The following is a 22,704-nucleotide window of genomic DNA, read 5'->3' as shown; positions in this document are numbered from 1 at the left end:
ATTAATTAATTCACATCATAAGTTAACCAGAGATATTTTTGAAAATAGTATTTCTATTTTTATTCTGAGTTTGAAAGGAAGATTGACAGCTTATAGCTTACTGAGGATGGCTTTCTTATTCTAAAATAGTCATTAGAACTTATACTAATTCAGGGAATAGTACTTGTGAGAAGCAGGTAAATCTGACTGCAACAGGGAAAGGTTACATCCATCAGGATTCAAGGACTGCTAAGCAGATCTATCAATGATGTTCTGCAGGGTGGAGAGGTGGCTTCCTCTCCAAACTCAGCCCCGGACCATCCTTACACCTGGGACCATTCAAGTACCTCTTTCAATAAGGTGATGGGACATGGTCCCTGCCAAACTCTGAAATCCCATAATTCTATTCCAGGTTTTGAGGTCTCCTTTTGCATTTTAGTATCTGCAGTTCTCAGATGAGGATACAGAAGTGGTATAAAAACCATGAGACAAAGAAGCTACCTTCAAGATGTTTACAGTTTATTTAAAGAGTCCAATTAAATTTACAAAATAATCTCCATTGGCATTAAAGCACAAGAAAGACAGTAGGTACAGAAGGGTGGCAGAGATGGGGATGGACGTGAACTCTAGAAACAAACCAACCCCAGGTGAATCCCCACCTGGCTATGTCACTGACTGTATAAACCTGGGCAACATCATCATTAAGATCAGGTGTCATCTCACTTGGAGATGAAACAGAAGTGAGTTCCCTTAAATATTCCATTGTTGAGATTTTCTCATTATCAGTGACCTTCCAATGAACTCTCCCCAATCTCAAACATTCTGCTCTCAAGGATTTACACTGCCAACTAACCTCTACACAGAGGAGTAACAGAGATGGGGACACTGGATTGTGGTAGAGCCAAATGCCCATGTGGCAGGGTGTCCTTTCTTCTCTCCAACTCCACTGAAAAGTTTCCTCAACTTTTACCTGCATTTCAAGGCAAGCATGGTTGTAAGACCGTTTTTCTAAGGTGTTTGGGGTCCCTGTAGACTATCTCTCCTAGAATCCCACCCTGTCTCAGAGCACTGTAAAGCCTCCATATGCTGGATTGGCCAGAGTGGGCTGGGGGCCCCCCTGGTCCAAGGGCTCTGGGCAATGCTGAGCTAGACACCTGCATTCCAGGCATGGTCTGTAAAGACCTCATCAGGATGTGCCTGGATGGGGGATGCACAGACCCTTTTCTATGGTCCTTCTTTTATTTATCACTTTCATTTATTTGAGAATGGAGGCAGGTGGTAGGTAACTGTGTCCCCATGGCTGAGGGCAGTGGGACAAGCAAGAGTTAGATCCAATAATGTGATTCTAGAATCGATACTTGCTGAATATGAAAATCAGTTGGTGTGATAAGCAGCATTTTAAGCTGGACCTCTTCTCACAGCCCCTAAGAGGAGGCTCGGCTGCACAACCTCCCAGCTGTCACAGCTGTGCAGTCTTATGCTTCCTGGCAGAGTTATCGTTCTATCCCCAGCCTTACAGTCATGCAGATGCCACCATCAAATGACTCTCTTGCTTCTATTAATATAGAAATTAACTTTCAGATTTATCCTACTTTTACTTCCAGGCCAATAGAAAATACTGAATGGTAACTAGGTTTCCTATGGCATCATTTTGGTGTGGCCGTTTTTTGTTTTTTTTTGTTTTGTTTTGTTTTTTTTAATTTACTTTTTCAAGCCAAAAAAGTCATGTCATCTTTTACTAGATATATTCTTGACTCCTATGTACACTCCTACCCGATTTCTAGTTTTCAAACTTTTAACCCAATGATTTTACTAAAAGTCTTCAATTACTACAGAAAAGAGTAGAACCACTTTTGTCTGCCATCTGGTTCCCATGCTACATGCGCTGGGGCCGGGGTGGGGGGAGGGGGGGCGCGGGTCAGATGGAGCTAAATTCACATGCATCTTAGTTTGACTGTACTTTTCCTACATCACATCTTCTGTATGATACTCCCTCATCTTCTCTCCTCAGTTTCTCTAGTAGTACAAGTCGCTGAAATTCTCCTGAGTCTCAACAGGCCAGTGACTTAATAAACAGCAGAACAGAACATGTGCCCACCAGACAAAATGTCATAAATATATGAATGATCATAGATACAGGGGAATAATGTGTGCGTTTTATGAAACAGTCCTTCCTGCCCCATCTGCACAAAAACAACTGATGGCTATTCACACTTCAACAGAGAAGCTTTAAATGCTGTTATATTATCTGTAAGTTATACAGTTCTTAAAGTAAAAATCTTCAGAAAGTTTAGATTTTTTTTTAATGGACTCATCCTGAAGAGAACATAGCCTACAAAATCTGTCAGAGTGATTTTCATTTGGCATGTCCTCACTCATGCTTTCTGAATTAAATTACATATATACATAAAAGTGTAGATCTCATAATATCTTTATTGAATATGAAAAAATCCAAAGTATAAATTACCTGACATCATATATTTAGTAATATTAAAATACCCAGATCTGGTTGCTGTAAAAAGAGATAACGTTGAAAAAGAAATAGGGGTGTCAAGAATCATGAATGACAGCAAAGATATTACATAAAAGCGTTGGTCAGAGATATGCACTGTTCACGGTCTGATGTTTATGAACCTCCTCAAAATAAATGAGTAGTTTGCACCATCCTGGTACAATAACGTGCTTTTCAAACATGGTTTAAAGATTGAATGTTTCTTTATATTTGACTGTGAAGGAATTTCTGACTTTGTGGAGCTTGATTTATTAATAAACACTGCACCCAAGTCCCTGGGATGGGTTCTGAATTAAGTAAAAAAAATACTCTGTCACCCACATCTAGTAGCTAGTGTGACAGCCAGGTCTGTTCTTCCAGGGTGCCCTAATGACTACATTCAAAAGACCACATTTCTCCATCTGTTCATGCTCATGGAAATGACTTCAACATTTTCTCTTCTCTTTAGCTGAAAAGACTGTAGGGAAATCTAAATGCCTCAGAACTAAGAGGTCGTCATAACAGTGATCTTTTACAGAAGGAGTTCAACGCAAGTCATCACTAGTAAAATATAAACTCCTAAGCAAGCTCTACCTAGAGGACACATAGATGGGACAAATCTGCATCGGACACCGGTCATCAATCTACAGGGAATAAAAACTGAGAACAATACAATTTGAACCAAAAATCAAGGTATCTCCCTTTCAGTAAGTGGCTGTATGTGGTCTGATGGGGCAGTGCCTAGATGTAGCAGCACTAAGTTACTATTGAAACAATCATACTCTAACACCAACGTTATCATGAAATCATCTCTAAGTGTGACTGTAGGAACTTGGATGACAGATATTTCTGATCTATCCATATCTTCCAATCATAAAAGATGTGTTGGAAAATAATAATAAATAAATAAATAAATAAATAAATAAATAAATAAATAAATAAAGTGTTGGAAACTTCTATTATAAACTATTTTCCAGCATTAGAAATGGAATATTCTTTTTTTAATCTTTTTTTAAAATTTTATTTATTTATGATAGTCACACAGAGAGAGAGAGAGAGAGAGAGAGAGGCAGAGAGGCAGAAGGAGAAGCAGGCTCCATGCACCGGGAGCCCGATGCGGGACTCGATCCCGGGTCTCCAGGATCGCGCCCTGGGCCAAAGGCAGGTGCTAAACCACTGCGCCACCCAGGGATCCCCTAGAAATGGAATATTCTAAAGACAAAGATAAAAATTTCAAAACACTGCTCTCATACTAAATTTATCACAGATGTAATGTGCTTAAAGTGGGTAAATACTTAATTGATATTGGTTTAATGCACTATATTTCCTCCAGAATTTTCTTGTAGTGTAATAAATAGCCCATTAAAATGCTTTTATATTCTGGGCCATGCTAAAATGTGCTATTTTTTCCAATAGGTAGAATTTCCATTTTAAATTACAAGTTTCTAAAAACATTTGAAGTTTCTTTTAAAGGTTAAATTTATTATATTCATGGGAACCAATATTTTAGAAATTTTACAAAAATCTCTAAGGCAATTGTTATGGCACCATATTCAATATTCTCATTGTAATATAAAGGATAAATTAGCAAACATCTAGTAGATAAATTTTAATATTTATGTCATGTTAATACATAAATATTATGGGTTGTAAAGTGGAATGGATACTATGAGATCAGTTTTTTTAAAGATTTTATTTATTTATTCATGAGACACACACACAGAGAGGCAGAGACATAAGCAGAAGAAGTAGGTTCCCTGTGGGGAGCCCAATATGGGACTAGATCCCAGGACCCTGGGATCACAATATGAGCCAAAGGCAGACGCTCAACTACTGAGCCATCCAGGTGTCCCATGAGATCAGTTTTACAAAAATATCTACATTGTACTTATATACAACTACAAATGCATATATATATATATATATATATATGATCATATGAATATATTGTTATGTCTTATAAAACAGAACCATATTATCTGTACTGTTCTATAACCATCTGCCATACTTGCTCATGCCCTTTACCACCCTGGTCCAAACGTTCATCTCCCCTCACTGAAGCTGCAATGCTAACATCCCTATGCTAAGGGAGATAATTTCCACATGACAATCTGATCACATATCTACCCATCCTCATGTATAGATCATCGCTGGTTCTAGTCCAGGTTCCCCTTGTGTCTGACTGGGTCCCAACTACCTCTTCCTCCTTGTCATGCTCCTTCTACTTCTCTCCAGTTGAGCCCTCGCCTCCTCTAGACCTGCCCTTTCTCATCTCATCAAGGAGTCTGTACACAGGCTATTCAACAGTCTGGGATGTTCTGTTCTCCCCTTCCATCTGATTAACACACCTGGCTCCTCCTTCAGGTCTCACCTTGGTGATCAGCTCCTGGGGGAAGTCGTTTTAAGCCTCCTAACACATGCCCTTGTTTCTCCACGCCAAGGGCTGGCTAAAGCTTGTAACTCTTCTTCCACTTTAGCGTATATTTGAAAGAGACAATTTCACAGATAGCAATTTTAATGGTATTTCCCGCCACTCAAGATACTACTGATTTAGAGACTGATAGCTCTTTTGTTGGGACTCCATGTATCACAGTCATTTAGCCAAGAAAAACCCAAAACTGTCAACAACTCACCATCCTGAACTCTGAGCCTTATTCATGTTGTCACCAAATAAAGAATATATGGGTCCCCTCATCAATATCGTGAAGTTGACTTTCTACCTGCCTCCTCGTCCAAAATGGACTGTGCCAGGTTCCAATCAGAATCCTCTTCCTCTGAATTCCACAACATTTGATAGACTGACTTATTTTTGCATTAAAATTGTTAACTCTACCTACCTGAAAATGAGACTCAGTCCATCTTTTACTATTTTATCATTACATCTTTTTCATCCAGCCCCATGTATCTCTCTTACATGTCCTTCACCTCCATCTGCACCCACTAACACAGAGGCCCTTCTTCTGGTTTTTCCTTTCTTTTCCTTTTCCATCTACATGGCAGGTGCATTTCAAATTGAAAGTCAATCATGTTGTATAATGACTCCATGCTACAGTACACAAAGGGGCACTACTGCATCATGGCAAAGCCTCTCTTGAGCTGTGGCAGTGAACATAAGGTCAGAGGGAGAAACGGAGCATAGCAGAAATGCTATGTGGTGCTTCTCACTAAGTAAACCCTACCAGGTGTCTCTGACCAGACAGCAGTAGCCCAGGCCCCATGTGAGATCACAGTAGGGCCATGATGGCACAACCTTTCTCAGCTAGGGCTCTGGATGTAACTGTTTTGTCACTCTTCCAACTGATGCATTATTAGGAACATTCCAGAAGCATTGGCCCATTATCTCATAGAGGAGCGTCCTAGAGCAGAGCATCACGGTGTAATTCATTTGCTGAACTCCAGCTGGTAGCAGCTAGAAAAATCCTTCAGCTGAGTGCACCTAGTTTAGAAAGAGCCAGACATACAGACATCCATACACATCCTCAGAGGTCTCTTAGTTCAACACATTCCACTTTACTCCTGGAGGAAATAAAACTGATAACTACGTTCCACTGAAAATAACAGCTCTCTTAAGTTACGAACTACTCATCGTTTCTTAGTGTGAGAAACTGGAAACAGCTAAAGTTATCCAGAAGTATTACAGCATCTGAACTCTGGAACACTATGCAGCTGCTAAATATATGTTTGGACAAAATATTTAAAAGCATGGAATAATTTTGTGACATTTAAAAGAGACAGTATGTGGGATGCCTGGGTGGCTCAGTCAGTTAGGTGCCTGATTCTTGATTTCTGCTAAGGTCATGATCTCAGGGTCCTGGGATTGAGCCCCATGGCTGGATCCTGGCTAAATAGGGACTCTCTCTCCCTCTGTCCCTGCCCCTGCTCACACTCTCTCTCTCAAATAAATAAATATCTTTAAAAGTAAAAAAAAAAAAAAAGAGAGAGAGACAATATATACATATAACACAAATCCAAGTATTACATGTGTGCTACGCTCACCCACATAGGAGGACATGTACTAAAACAGAAACATTGACTTTATCTAACCAGCAGGATTGTGGATGACTTTTACATTCTTTTGGTTTTTCCGTATTTTCCAATGCTTCTAAAATAAGTGTGAATTGCTTCTGTAACTAGAAAAATAAAACATCTTACTAAAAGGATATTCAGAAAGTAAGTAAATCTAAATGCTTTACAATATTAATGCAAATTGTTAAATCTTTTCAATTGTCTTAAATATAGATAAAAATGTTATTTATCATGAAAAGAACTTTTGAAGAGCCAATATAATTTACTAAAAATGGGAGCTTAAACAAATGAATAGGGAGGCTTAGGGAAGTTTTCCTTAGATGTTGGATGTGGAAATTTGTGTTTCTCAAACTTACCAAGCCTGAGAGAAAACTCAAGGTTCATTTCTGCCAGATGTCTATGAAAGGTATATAATTTAGTTCTCCACTCTTCAAATTTTATGCCAAGTTATAGACTTATCATGAAGCACCCATTATTGCCTCTTTTCTGAAATACTTTTATGGTCTTAATCACTGTGACTATTGAGTGAGAATTTCCACCATAGGTGAGGATGAATTTTTACCATAGATTTTAGTGATGGGAAGGTTTAGGAAATGATAGGTTTACAAAAACACAATATAAGAACAACAACAAAAGTCAAACTCATAGAAACAGGAGAAAGGTGGTTACCCAGGTCTGGGGTGGCAGAGATGGGAGCTGCTGGTCAGAGTACCAGCCTCCAGTCACAGATAGATAGGCTCTGAGGAGCCCAGGGACAGCATGGTGACTGTAAGCAATACTATTGTTCTGTACACTTGAGTTTCACTAAGACAGTAGATCTTCAGCATTCTTATCACAATAGAAAAAAATTTACCAGTCACCACGTGAAGTGCTGGATGTGTAAATAGCCTGACTGTTGTCATCATTTCATAAAATATGCTTCTATCAAAGCATCATGTTGTACACTTAAGATATATGCAATCTAATTTTTCAAGTACACCTCAATAAAGCAAAGAGGCTCTTAAGTTTAATGGCCATGAACAGAGCTTAGAAGCCAGAGTAGCTGCTTTGAACTTCTTACTTTGATCAGCCCCCAAAATATAACCTTGAGTAAAAAAACAGATATTTGCCCAATTTTCTTCTTTGACCCATTTGCCTTTAGATCTAGTGAGACAGTTTAAGTAGAATAAACAATGATATCTATCACAGCAATGTCAAAAATGTTCTTGGCAAGGACCACACTGGGATCCTTGCATGGGCAGCAGGCAGCCTGACCACAGTGAAGTGTGGCCCAGGGGGGTGGTAAGTAGGCCTGCAAAAGCATACTGCTCTTCAGAGAAGCTTGACTATAAAAATGATGGGGTTGGCACTTACATATCCTGGCAATTACAGGAAAGACATTTAATTGGGTTTTTCCCTAGCTCTTTAATTGATGGAAGATCCTGCGACATAACTATGAATTTATAGAAGTCCAATAGAAAAACCATGGAAATGGAAATGGAAAAGTGATGGAGAAATCCTTCAACAGGTGGAAGTTAGTAGAGTCTGGAGGGAATGAAGGGGAATTCAGCTTAGGCACGCAAACAAATGAGTTTTCAGAATGGAACAAAGGCTGTGAATAAATAGGGTAAAAAAAATCAACAGTTAGTTTGTTAGGTAGAAGCTGAAGGCATTCAAGCCTGAAAATTTACTTTGTTAGTGAAGCTGAAGGCAAGAGAATCTGCTAAGAAAGAGATTAAATTCTGCACGTGGGGTCATTTACATAAAATGTTGATAATGACGCCATGTCCTCTGCCACACCTCCTATTAGAAAATCAGACTTGGCTTAAACCATCTGGATTTATAGCTCATTTTCTGGGGAGGGGTATCACCTTTTCTTTTCTTTGTGGTTTATCATTTAACTTTTATTTATTATTTTTTTATTTAAATTCAGTTAGTAAACATATAGTACATCATTAGTTTCAGATGTAGGGTTCAAAAATTCATCAGTTGTGTATAGCAGGGCATATCTCATGTCCTAGTATTTAACAAATCAAAGCGATAAAAAGGATAAATTATAACTGAACAATATGAAATTTTTATATAGTGTTTAACCCAAGAATAGTCTAAGCAACTAATGAGTAATGTTTGGCAAGGAGTTCGTTTTGATCTATCAATCTAAGCTACCTAACACAAAGTAAGCAGTATGTTTTTGAAATATCATTTACTATCTCGGTTATGACAGAATTATTCACTTCTGGCAGTTACCTGCAGCACCCATTAAAATGATCTGGTTCCATGCTGCCCATTAGACACAGTCCATGACACACTTCATCCAATAGGCACAAAAATTATGAACATCAGATGTTCATTCGCAAAAGGCCAAGGATTGAGAAAACATTCAGAGCAATTTCCAGTAATCATTCCATTGTTACTGGAGTGAAACAATGATAAAGATATTGCTGAGCCTCACTTGGTAAATGACTATCCATCTGCTAAAATTTTCCCTACACCTTCTGATTTCAAGGAGTAAAAATACCGTGAAAGGTCTCCTGGTACTATGGAACAGAATTAATTCACCATTTGAAAAATAAAACTAATTAAAATGACATTTTATCCTTCTGTTGTCCATTACTCATCTCTTGTAACCACATTGAATAGATACTCTTTATGGAGTAAGGCTTATTAAATAATTCCAGGACATGTGGAATATCAAATTATATCCTCCCAAAGTTTTTCAGTAAGAAAGAGAAATTCTGTCTAAGAGGATTGATTTATCACTAAGACAGGTAAATTATTTTCTCAAGTAGAAGCATCCTACAGTGTTTTATTCAATCAGATTATTTTCCTTTCAAAATAATTAATATCAAATTAAAGGGATGTGTTTCCTATGGTTCCAAATGCAATGGACTGTTAAAACATGCAGATGTGCCCCGGGTTTGAAATCACTCACAGGGCAGAGTAATGTAGCAACTGTGGCCACATTGCAAAATCAGATGTGGAAAATCAGAAAACTGAAATAAATGCAAATCTTTTATCCAAAGTCTAATAAGAAAAGATGGGAGAACTGAGCAAGTGTACTCAGAGACTGTTCTCTAAGCAGTCCCATGGCAGAGATAGCAAAGACAAGCCTACACTCCCTTCCTCCACAAGCAAGGCATTGAGCAGAGTTGGAGCACATCTTGCAAGCACTTAGTCATGGTATATATGCACTGATACAACAGGCTAGAAATATACATACATAAACATGTCAGGATAAATATGAGATCAAGATTTTAGAGAGAATAAAACCTGACATGATTTGAGTTAATCATTTATCAGCCTTTGTGATTTATTATTAATAGAAAAGTTTCTTAAAATCTGAGAAATGCAAATTACCTTGAAATTATTTTTTAAAAACTAGATATAATTTTGAGTTATAGAACATCAGTGTTTGAATGTGGAGCAAATTAGAAATTATTTTAAAGACTAGATAAAGTAGAATGAAAACTAAAAATGTATATATGTTAGATGCTCAACAATAAAGTAAGTAGAAGAAAATTCTCAGGGGACAAGTGTAGAATTATACTGTATATTATATATAATTAAATACATGCATAATTATATATAAATATAAAAAATATCATCTTGAAATTTTATTTTGGGGGGAACCCAAACATTTAGATTTGAGATATTATTCTTTTATGTAACTTCTCTGATAACAGATTTCTTTATATAAAAATAAGTATTATATACTAAGTGTATTGCTCACATCATAAAAATGCTCTACATGTCCAGTGAGATATCTATAAAACTTCTAGGAAACACTAAAACCCTATCCAACTATGTGCTGGAAACTAAAAATAATGAGACTTTTTTTTCCATAAATTTTGAAAATTTATCACAGAAATTCATCATTTTTTGATCCACTCAACTCCTAAAATATACTGGATTTAGATGATTTCTATTTCGCACTTAAAATTCTAAAAAGTATCAATTGTTTTGCTTAGTAGTAAATGCAATGGATCCTTAGTAATAAAAACAATGGATTCCTCATTATTCACAGATTCCACACTTGCAAATTTGTCTGTTTGCTGAATTTTTTTGTAATACCAAAATGAATACTAGGGCTACACTTCCAGGATCATTCATGCACGTGCACAGGGTGGTGAAAATTCTGGCCATCCAGCGCACACGTTTGCAAGGGAGGTCCCACAAGACAATGCCATGCCTTCTTATTTCACCTTCATAGTGAAAATAAAGTCTTCATCGTGGTCTATTTAGTGTCACATTTTTCACATTTTTGTCCTTTTGATGGCGATTTGGTTGTTTAAAATGAGCCCCAAGCATGATGCTGAAGTGCTTCCTACCGCTTCTAAGTACAAGAAGGCTATTGATGCACTTTATGGAGAAAAATCCGTGTGTGGTGAGGCTTTCCGCAGGCATGAGTTACAGGGTTATTGGCCACAAGGTCAATGTTTATGAATCAACAGCATATGTTTCTAAAGGTCTCTTTAAAGAGAAAGACATATAAAACAAGGTTCGTACAGATCTGTTGACAAATATGTTGTGACCAGAGGCCTTGCAGGAAGTGAATGCTGAACTTCCCCAGGAGCCGTGGTCCAACATTCACTAAATCAGTGTTTGTGGTGACTTAACAGAACCTACCTACTGCGAATAGCAAGAATCAAGTGCATATGTAATATTTCTTGACTTTCCTCGCAAATTCTAAATAATCAGTTTGCAAGCTGTGCTTTTAAAGGGGAATGTAAGATATTGCATGGGAATCACGATTTTACTAGTCTGCTCTAGAGACTTCTAGCTTATATAAATTCTATCATTAGTAATATGACAGCAGATCAGACGGGCTGGCAGTTCAGGTTATGACACCAAATCTGTCTCTGCTAATACTCTCTGGTCCTCAGCACATAGGCGGGCATCTCTGAGCATCTGTCCCTCACCTACACAAGGCAGAGAAAGCCAGCATATATGTAATAGGGTTTCATAAAGACTAAGTAAATTTATCTCTATAAAGCATGTAGAAAGATATCAGACACATAGAAAAAGCTGTACAAAAGTCAATTATTAGTATCTCCTAGAGTTTGGAGATCATTTGGAAAGAGTATTGACAACATTCACAGTGCCTAAGCCTACTCCATAAACACAAACCATTTGTGATACAATTAAAATAGCAATGTTCTAACGCTGTGCATTCTATGATGGCAACTCACACATGCACACACATCTCTACTTAACGAAAGCTAAAACACATCATTATCTCTCAACTCACTGAAAACTGTTCTTATAGAAAATGATTTCCTGAGAAACTTGAAAAAGATGATTCAAATGCTTTTAACACAAATTCCAACCCTCTGGTCCTCAGACCAAAAAGTGGAAGTTATCTGTGATTCATGTCCTTTCTCCCAAGCCCTAAATCCAATTCTACGCCAAATACGGACAACTTGACCTTCAAAGTATCCAAATGCCAGTCACCTCCCACACCTCCACCACGTCTAACCTGAGGGGTGAAAACAGACTGCTACATGCTCCCTCATGCCGCCCCTCCCTCCTTTTGTCTGGTCTCAACAGAGCAGCCAGAGTGATCTTCTCAAACACAAGTCAGATCATGTCACTTCTCCACCCGAAACCCTCCAAAGGATCCCTGATTCACCTGGGGTGAAAGAAGATTCCGACACCCTGCCCCAGGGTGGGATTAGCTCAGCACCACTGCCTGCCTCTCGTCACCCTCCAGCTGCTCTGATCTCCTTGCTGTCCCACAAACACAAGACGCCTCCACAGAGCTTGCCCCTGCTCTTCCCTCTGCCCTGTTCCAGTTTTGACCACATTTTCATGTGGTTTATGATTCACGTGTCCCCTTCTACTTGTGGCCACCCTTAATAGTCTCTACTCCTCTCTTCCTGTCCTTCTAATAGTTCTCTCTAGTTGACATACTGTATATTTCACTCATTTACATATTTGTTTTCTCCTGCTTCTCCCCAGTAGAATGTAAGCTCCAAGAGGCAGGGATTTTTGCTATTTCTGTTCACTCAGATTCTCTTAGTAGAGGAAAGAAGGCACTCAAGTACCTACCCAGTTTCTCATTCATCAATAATCTTTGGAAAATGGAAAGAATATTGGGCATGCAGCACTGAATCAAATACAATGGTATTTAATTCTGGAAAGAAGACAAGTATTTCTTTTGATATTGTTGACAGGAACACATTCCTATAGGAATTACAATTTTTATAACAATGTGTTTCATCTATATTTATTTAAAAGTAAGATATTCCGTGGATAGATGGCTGGACTGGCTATTACACATTGTCAAGGAGACTAGTCAGACTTGCTTAATCCACTAATCAAATGCCTCAGTGGTATCCTTACTTGGCTTGCTCCTGTTTGGTTTTGCCATATTCTATAATGTAAATGTCTTTTTGCACTGCATAGCACCTAGAACAGAGTGGTTATTCAACAAATACTTGAATGAATGAATAAGTTGTAATTTCCTCAAGGGCAGGAATTATGTCAAAAATAGTAATAAAAAAAACAGTAATCAATAAATATAAATTAAATGATTAGTAAATGAAGGTAATTACAGAACATAACTATCAGAAATACAACTTTGTACATGATGTGAGAAAAGAGGGCACTGCAGAATCATGAACATGCTAATTTGAAAACTAAAGATTTAACTCCATGATCATTCAAATAAAACCAGTTTCTATTTCTCAACCCTGTCTGGCAAAGAAAAGCCCCATCACCAGACACTGAGATGCGCATGTTTTTAAAAATAATTTCTCAAAATCTTTGTTAGAGTTAAACCCTCTGGAAAAAAAATCCCAAATCTCAGTTCCAAAATAATTAAGATATGTTGTGAGGATCAATGTCAAGGTCTAAGCTATAATCGAAAGCAATAGCATCAAATAGCTCTAGTGTTTTCATTTTCTTTTTTTTTTTAAGCTTTTATTTATTTATTCATGAGAGACACACAGAGAGGCAGAGACACAGGCAGAGGGGGAGCCCAATACAGGACTCGAGCCAGGACCCCAGGATCATGACCTGAGCCAAAGGCACACACTCAACCACTGAGCCACCCAGGTGCCCCATGTTTTCACTTTCTTGTAAAGAAATGTTGTAGACAGGGACTTACTAGATGTAAGCAAGAGAATAAGATTCAAAAGATGTCATATCTCATTACTGTATGCCTAACTGGCTCAAAATTAAGAGAATGGATTGAAAGAAATAACACTTATGAAACCATTTTAGTTAGGACTCACTTGCAAAGTATTAAGGCATATAATTTCCCAGAAAAAAAGTCAGAGGAGTAGAGCTTCATATGACATCCACACAATCTGTTTGATGAACTCTGACCCACAACATTAGTATCTAATTATCTTGTAACTCCAATAAAATTAAGGATGACATATATATATATATATATATATATTATCAACCAAAGTATTACATACTGTGAAATATTAATAAAGTATAAAGCATTTTATACACCATCAAACATTCAGATGGTAATAAACTGAGTTGCTTTACTTACTAATACAAGCAGCAGGACAATATCAGGGTTGTCACAAGCACAGGCAATGTGCATTGGTGTCCAAAAGTCTTCATCCTGGTGGTTGACATTGACCCCTCTGTCAATCAGGATCTCTGCGATGAAGGCATTATCATACCGAGCACACTGAAAGAAAGGGGGAAAAAAAAAGAAAATATTTTGAACTATGATAAGGTTTACTGCAAATGTCCATGGATAAAAACTTCAATGCCAATTTAGAGGCTGAGAAGTGAGGCTAAATGGGGCTAAATGTTCTCCAACTAACCTATAAGTAAGGAACATATAGAGGATGGATGACTCAAGGGAAGTGGTGTCCACAGACAGTGGAAATAAAACTAAGGACAGACATTAAGAACAGGGAAAAATTTCACTATTTGGGTCTTCCTCATTTGTAGACAGGATTACTAGAAAATCTTCAATCATTCACCACAATTATCTCTCTGAAATACAGATTTGATCACATGATACTTCTGCTTTACAACAGACATAATTTGTCATTGAATTTTGTCAAAGAATAAACTTTTATCACTTTATTGCATCCAAGATAGAGAAGAGCCTTCATGGTCCTACCAAACTCATCTCCCATCCTATAAATGCTACCTTCAGCCTGGTTGCATAAGACAACTAAAAACTCCACAGTGCTAGCTTTTAACAGTTACCTACTGTAATTCTAAAATCTTCTAACATAAATTTGAATCAATATATTTTATAGAAATTTCATGGTCTACTAAATCAAACTCTCCAGGAAATTGTTTTACTTTTATTTTTTGATTTACTATTTCTAGGTAAAACTCATACAAATATTATAACTCAGAGCTGATTCCGAGGGTGCATGATCTCTGTAGTCATGCTTAAATGGATCGAGCATGTGGTTGAATGCTCTACTGTCAGCATCATAAATTTTTAATAATTATTGAAGAATCCCACATATTCATTTTGCCCTGGATCTTATTAATTATCCAGTCCCAGTGTAAGTCTAATTTTCAAATATTTATATCTATAGGCATACCTTAGTGTCAAATGCATATTTGCTAAACTAGTTTTTTTAAAGGATCTAAGCTAAATAAGCTAAATATTTATTAGTAAAATTTCTGGGTTGAAACATATATGCTTTTTATAGGATTTAGATGCATAAAATAAGTTCCCTTCGCCTAATCAATGCGGTACTGTGCAGGGGCCCAGAGGGGGATATGAGCCCTGAGCTGAATGTTGCTTTACTCCCACCTAGAAACATTAAACTCAAAATCAAACTGCTTCCTAATAACTTCAATGCCCCCCAAACAGAGCTCAAGATTATTTACAGAAATATAAAAATATTCAGGGGCACCTGGGTGGTTCAGTCAGTTAAGCATCTGACTTTGACTCAGGTCATGATCTCAGGGTCCTAGGGTCCAGCCCCTCGTCAGGCTCCCTGCTCAACGGGGAGCCTGCTTCTCCCTCTCCCTCTGTGTTCTCTCTCTCTCTCTCTCTCTCAAGTAAATAAATAAAATTGTCAAAAAAAAAAGTCTAAAAATATTCAGTACCCAACAAGGCAAAATCCACTACATTTAGCATTCAAGAAAAAATGACCAGATATACAAGAAACCAAACAATTAGGACCCACAAGGAGGAGAAAGAGTGATCAATGGGAACCAACCTAGAAGCGACACACCTGTTAGAATGAGGTGTTAGAATCTGTGTGTTAAAACTGTTATGGTAACCACATTCCACATGTTCAAAAAACTGGGAAACTGTTGAACATGGTAAGCAGAGACATGGAAGACAGCCAAAAGACTCAAATTTAATGCCTGGAGATGGATCTACCATGGCTGAGATAAAAAACATACCCAACGGATGGGATCAACAATGGACTGGATGTCACAGAAGACAAGACTGGTGAACCTGAAGACAGTAATGTGGATTACACAAAGTGAGACAGAGCACAAAATGAGTTTAAGTGACCAGAGCATTGATGAGCCATGGGCAATCTCCAGATAATAACCCAACAGACTGATAGCACTGGAAATGGGGACTACATGGATTGATTTATATTTTTCTTATTCTTCAATTTGCACTAGAATTAGTAACTAGAAGAGAGTCCAATTTTTAAAATCAGGGACAAGATTTGAACTGATAGGGACGCCTGGGTGGCTCAGCAGTTGAGGGTCTGCTTGTGGCTCAGGGCGTGATCCCGGGGTCCTGGGATTGAGTCCCACATTGCGCTCCCTGTGAGGAGCCTGCTTCTCCCTCTGCCTATATCTCTGCTTCTCTTCTGTGTGTCTCTCATGAATAAATAAATAAAATCTTAAAAAAGTATATTTGAACTGACATTTCACGAAAAAAAGAAAGAAAAAAAAAAAACAGACCTATGAGTTGTGGTTCACAATCATAATACAGTCATGAAAGAACATTCCTATCTTCCTCCAGTACCTGGCAGTCTCAAGCACGTACAGTCAGTGCAGTGCAAAATCACCGTGCAGGTTCGACATGAAGGAAGATATACACAGGCATCAGGTTTGGGATACACGAAGCACCAGGGCAATGGCACACATGAACTCTGAGGGATTAGTTTCAGTTTTGAACTAAGATCTTTGCATATGTGATATATTGCATCATGTGTAACAGTAATGAGGACACTATGACCCATGGCCCCATCCACAGTAGCTGCAGGTTTGGGTAAAATGACTAATAAGATGAGGATCAGAGTATAAAGGATCAATAAATAGGTTTTAGAATTGGGGCCTGGATCCAATTTCTTTCAGGCAATTCATGTGCAGGCAATTCCTATTCTGCTCTCTTTATCTTTTTGATAACTCACTGCAAAATCAACAGTGATGTGACCTGTCAAGATACCCTCAACCTGCACCTCAGGAATCCACATTTACAATTCAAAGATACCTACAGTTTGGCTTTTTGGTGTCTTTTACCAAAAGAGTTAATTAGATACAGTGTGGAAAATGATATGAGCTTCTCTCAAGTAATGTAATTTTGAGATTCACATTTCAGAGGATCATGAATAATAATTTGACAGCAATAAATACCTTCTAATCACACTTGTCTGAAAAGATTATGATGGTTGAACATTCCTGTTACAATGTTCTTACAACATTATTGTTAGATAGTAAACCTCATTCTCACTAGAAAGAATTTTCTTCCAGCTAGCAAATCTTCCTCCTGATTCAGGTTGTTCTTCATCATTTCAACCGACTTCTGGCAACAGTTCAGAGCACCAAGAAGGTGGTTGAACCACCACGAAGTCCCCTTCAGAAAGCTCTGACTCTACCAGTTGTCTCCCCTGGCCTCCTGGAGCCAAGGCTCCTGGCTCCCCCCATCACCTTCCTCTGCCTCTTTGGTCCAGTCAGGACAAGCTACATAATCTGTGAGGCCCAGTGCAAAATGAAAAAGTGGAGTCTCTTATTCAAAAATGACAAAGAGGGGCCCTGGGTAGCTCAGCAGTTGAGCGTCTGCCTTCAGCTCAGGGCATGATCCCAGGGTCTTGGGATCGAGTCCTGCATCAGGTTCCTGCCATGGGGAAGCCTCCTACTCCCTCTACCTATGTCTCCCTCTCTCTCTCTCTCTCTCTCTCTCTCTGTGTTTCTCATGAATAAATAAATAAAATAAATAAAATCTTTTTAAAAAATGACTAGGGGGACACCTGGGTGGCTCAGCGGTTGAGTGTCTGCCTTTGGCTTGGGTCATGGTCTTGTGGTTCTGGGATCGAGTCCCACATTAGGCTCCCTGCATGGAGCCTGCTTCTCCCTCTGCCTGTGTCTCTGCCTCTCTCTCTGTCTCTCATAAATAAATAAATTAAATATTTTTTAAAAAAATTTAAAAATATAAAAAATTTTTTAAATGACTAAGAATGTTGGGACATCTGGCTCAGTTGGTTAAGCATCCGACTCCTGATTTTAGCTCAAGCCATGATCTTGGGGTCATGAGATCAATCTCCATGTCAGGCTCTGTGCTGAGTGCACAGTATGCTTAAGATTCTCCCTCTGTCCTTCCTCTATGGTCTCTCTCTCTCTGATAAATAAATACATCTTTTTTTAAAAATGACTAAGAATTTTAAGATGGTGACAGCATGAAACCAAGCACGGGCTCTGCAGAGCACAAAGCCAGAGTGACCATGTGGACCAAGTGCCTGTGAAGCCCACCATGAATTGTTGAGCCTCTTAATCAATCTGCCCCTCTCCCAGGGCCCTCAAGTCCACACACTGCATTTCCTTCTAGTGAACCTCTGGAACCTAGTCCATTTCGAAGAAATTCTCCTCACCTAGAAATGTCCACAGAACCTAAATCTATCTCTCTGGAAACACAGGCTCTCCTGCAGCCTTCTCCATGCTAGACACAATTCTTCTCCCATTGGGCCCTGAAAAAGCTTGGCCATTTTCTGAAATTATTATTATTTTTTTTTTAAAGTAAGCTTTACAGTCAATGTAGGGCTTGAACTCATGACTGCAAGATCAAGTGTCCCGTGCTCCATCAACTGAGCCAGCCAGGCTCCTCTGAGCTTACTGATTCTTACTGATTCTTACCCACTCTCCTTACTCTGCTTCTTTCTAAGAATCATTCTATCCTTGCATACTACCCTTCTTCTCCCCCCAAAAGGGTCACTCTCCTCTTTTATCAAAGTTAGAGACTACAATCACAGTCATCCCCACAGTCCAAGTGCATCAGCAACAGTGGTTACTCACTTTCTCTGGAAGTGTAAAGTGTCTTCCCTCCAGGACTCCAGAAACCTCCACTACATTTTACTTTAATGACCACCCTCCTGGGGCTTGCTGCCACCAAGACTGGATCCACGCTAGATCCCAAGTACTAAATCCCAATATCCCAGTCCATTATCAAAACATTGCATTCTGCCTCCTAAAGCATGCTTAGAGAGCAACACCACAGATAGTGCCTTCCTCCAAGACTGTTTATTGAGTTGCCAAGGATTAGTGACAAGGACACTCTTCACACTAACTCAGCCGTCCACACCTTCTCAGGGAGTGCATTCTTTCACTGGAATTGTTTCTAAACAAAGGTAACGTGCCTCATCTGTGAGACTTCTGTTCATGTCTTTTGCCCATTTCATGATTGGATTGTTTGTTTCTTTGCTGTTGAGTTTAATAAGTTCTTTATAGATCTTGGAAACTAGCCCTTTATCTGATACGTCATTTGCAAATATCTTCTCCCATTCTGTAGGTTGTCTTTTAGTTTTGTTGACTGTATCCTTTGCTGTGCAAAAGCTTCTTATCTTGATGAAGCCCCAATAGTTCATTTTTGCTCTTGTTTCGTTTGCCGTCGTGGATGTATCTTGCAAGAAGTTACTGTGGCCGAGTTCAAAAAGGGTGTTGCCTGTGTTCTCCTCTAGGATTTTGATGGAATCTTGTCCCACATTTAGATCTTTCATCCATTTTTAGTTTACCTTTGTGTATGGTGCAAGAGAATGGTCTAGTTTCATTCTTCTGCATGTGGATGTCCAATTTTCCCAGCACCATTTATTGAAGAGACTGTCTTTCTTCCAGTGGATAGTCTTTCCTCCTTTATCGAATATTAGTTGACCATAAAGTTGAGGGTCCACTTCTGGATTGTCTATTCTGTTCCATTGATCTATGTGTCTGTTTTTTGTGTCAGGATCACACTGTCTTGATGACCACAGCTTTGTAGTACAACCTGAAATCTGGCATTGTGAAACCCCCAGGTATGGTTTTCAAATTCTTTTTTTTTTTTTTTTTAATTTATTTATGATAGTCACAGAGAGAGAGAGAGGGGCGCAGAGACACAGGCAGAGGGAGAAGCAGGCTCCATGCACCGGGAGCCCGATGTGGGATTCGATCCCGGGTCTCCAGGATCGCGCCCTGGGCCAAAGGCAGGCGCCAAACCGCTGTGCCACCCAGGGATCCCCAGCTATGGTTTTCTTTTTTAAAATTCCCCTGGCTATTCGGGGTCTTTTCTCATTCCACACAAATCTTAAAATAATTTGTTCTAACTCTCTGAAGAAAGTCCATGGTATTTTGATAGGGATTGCATTAAACATGTAAATTGCCCTGGGTAACATTGACATTTTCACAATAATAGTGAAAGGGCATAGAAGGGAAGGGAGAAGAAATGGGTAGGAAATATCAGAAAGGGAGACAGAACATGAAGACTCCTAACTCTGGGAAACGAACTAGGGGTGGTGGAAGGGGAGGAGGGCGGGGGGGTCAAGGTGAATGGGTGATGGGCACTAAGGGGGGCACTTGACAGGATGAGCACTGGGTGTTATTCTATATGTTGGCAAATTTAACACCAATAAAAAATAAATTTATTATTAAAAAAAAACATTCTTGAAAAAAACAAACAAAAAACAAAAACAAAGGTAACGTGCCTCAGTGCACAAACCCCAATACAGTATGTGTTACTGATTGAGCTGAAAAGACCCTAAAAAACATAGAAACCAAATAACAAATACAGACAATCTTAAATTTAAAATGTTCTGTCTTTTCCTTACATCTTGTCATAAAGGATATTTTATGTATTTTAGTTCCTTTTTTCTTAGATTTTTATTTATTTATTTGAGAAAGAAAGAATGATAGCAAGAGAGAGCAGGAGTAAGGGGAGGGGCAGACGGAGAGGGAGAAGCCGACTTCCCACTGAGCAGGAAGCCCAATGCAGGGCTCAATTCCAGGACCCTGGGATCATGACCTGAGCCAAAGGCAGACACTTTTAACCTACTCAGTCACCCAGGTGCTCCTGTATTTTAGTTCTGGTTGTCTAATGAGCATGTCCTGAACAATTTTGAAATTTATCACTCAGAAAACCAAAAGCTTTATATGAACACTGAATTCACACAGTAAATTCCCTGGTTCATACATGAACTTTATCTTTTGCAAGTTTTTGGTTTTCTTTTTGAAACATGGGTCAGACCTCTTCACATTTCCCAATGTCTATACATCTTCAGGGCACACTTCCCTTTTTATTCCTCTATGTTGATTTCAAAACCACTAGGGTAGAAGAGACTAGCAAAGTGTTACCAGGACATCTAATTTGATCTAGATATCAGTTATTGGGTGGATATCAGATGCTAAGCACAGTTCTACTATTAAACAAACAAACAGAAATTATCTCTGAACTCTCTGGAAGCTGTGGGGAAAAGGGAAGCAATATGCCTTATACAATCAATTTGTATTAATATTGTCCATTTTCCTTGACCTGTATTTATGGGTTCTCAGTAGTTCAAAAACTTTTTTACAACCAGAGACAGAGAAGACAGAGACAGAGACACACACACCCAGAGATCTGTATCAGTAGGAACATGAATTTGAATTTGTTTCAATTTTTAAAATTTTTGAAATCTCTCTAGAACTTCCATATGGCCCCTTGTGCTGAACATCAATCCCACTGGCCACTCCTCTCAGCCAGTGCCTAGATCTGTACAAAATCACTTCTACTTCTCTGCCATCATCTCACACTGAAGGCTCGTACTCATTATAAAGTCATCTTGAACATACTTCTCATTTTCGCTTTTCATGTACAGATGGTCTCAGACTTACAATGGCTCAACTTATGAGTTTTTGACGTTACGAAGGTGTGAAAGCATTCTGAATTTGGATCATATCTGGGGCTGGTGACATGCAGTTCAAGCCCCTTTCACGATGCTGGGCAGCAGCCGCAGCTCCCAGGCAGCCACGTCGTCATGAGCGAAGACAACTCATACACTGACAATCATTCTGCATCCATGCAACCCTTCTGTGGTGTCACTTTCAGTAGAGAATTCAATAAAATTACATGAGATATTCAACACTTGATTAGAAAATTGGGTTTGTGGTCAATGATTTTGCCCAACTGTAGGCTAATGTCAGTATTCTGAGCATATTTAAGGTAGGCTAGGCTATGCTACAGTGCGCAGTAGCAAATGCATTTTTAATTCAACTTACGTGGCTCATCCAGACATAATCCCATTATAAACCAGAGAAGATGGCGTTTCTTCTCGCTGGCAAATCATTGTACTACAGATTACCTTGCCATACCGATTACCTCTCCAGATTACCTCACCAGAACCCTCTGAGCTGGATCATAGTTACTGTTTTCCACCTGCATTCCAAACATACATACCTTCCAGCCAATTCAACCAAAACCTAATTATAAAACAGGCTATTACTAAAGTGATTCAGATGTACCACTAATGCACATCCAGGAATTTTAAAATCCTAATATAAATAAATAAATAAATAAATAAATAAATAAATAAATAAATAAATAAATAAAATCCTAATAAAACTTTTATCCTAAAAAAAAAAATTCTTTTATCCTTTTAAGTGAATATAGGCTCTGCTTCTTCAGCTACAACATTGGTTTGCCTCACTTTGAATCACCAAGATTTTATTAGGCAACAGTCTATTCCAGGCACAGTGCTTGGCAATGTACATGTAATGTTCAATGACATAGTAACTGCTCTGGGGAAACTGACAACCCAGTTGAATGAAATTGGGGGTGTTCAGAGCATTCTAGATTCACAGTGGAGGGTACCCAATAGACTAAAGAGAATTGGACACTACAGTATGGGACACTCTCAGCACAAGTCTTGAAGGATTTGGTGGGGGACACAGGGGCTGAGACATTCATAATCCATTAACTATACATTGAAGATCTACCACGTACCCAAGACTGTGCCAAGCCAGAGAGTTGGTAATATGGTCTATATATTGTCCCCAGTTAATAGCCAAATTCAAGAAGGCAACGCAGTCAAAAGAGGTATGAT

At 38.7% G+C, this 22,704-nt stretch overlaps 1 protein-coding gene across 1 annotated transcript in view; it reads right to left on the bottom strand.

Annotated features, from left to right (window-relative positions):
• MYO16 (myosin XVI) overlaps positions 1–22,704 on the bottom strand; it is a 481,192-nt gene that overhangs the window by 377,446 nt on the left and 81,042 nt on the right. The window contains exon 4 of the mRNA XM_038570035.1: positions 13,983–14,126. Within this exon, the coding sequence (XP_038425963.1) occupies positions 13,983–14,126 (144 nt within the window). The remainder of the gene's footprint in view (positions 1–13,982; positions 14,127–22,704) is intronic.

Source organism: Canis lupus, chromosome 22 (genome assembly GCF_011100685.1).
Source record: "Canis lupus familiaris isolate Mischka breed German Shepherd chromosome 22, alternate assembly UU_Cfam_GSD_1.0, whole genome shotgun sequence".
NCBI lineage: Eukaryota > Metazoa > Chordata > Mammalia > Carnivora > Canidae > Canis > Canis lupus.
The sequence above is the reverse complement of the archived record's forward strand: the minus strand, read 5'-3'. Positions and strand labels throughout refer to the sequence as shown.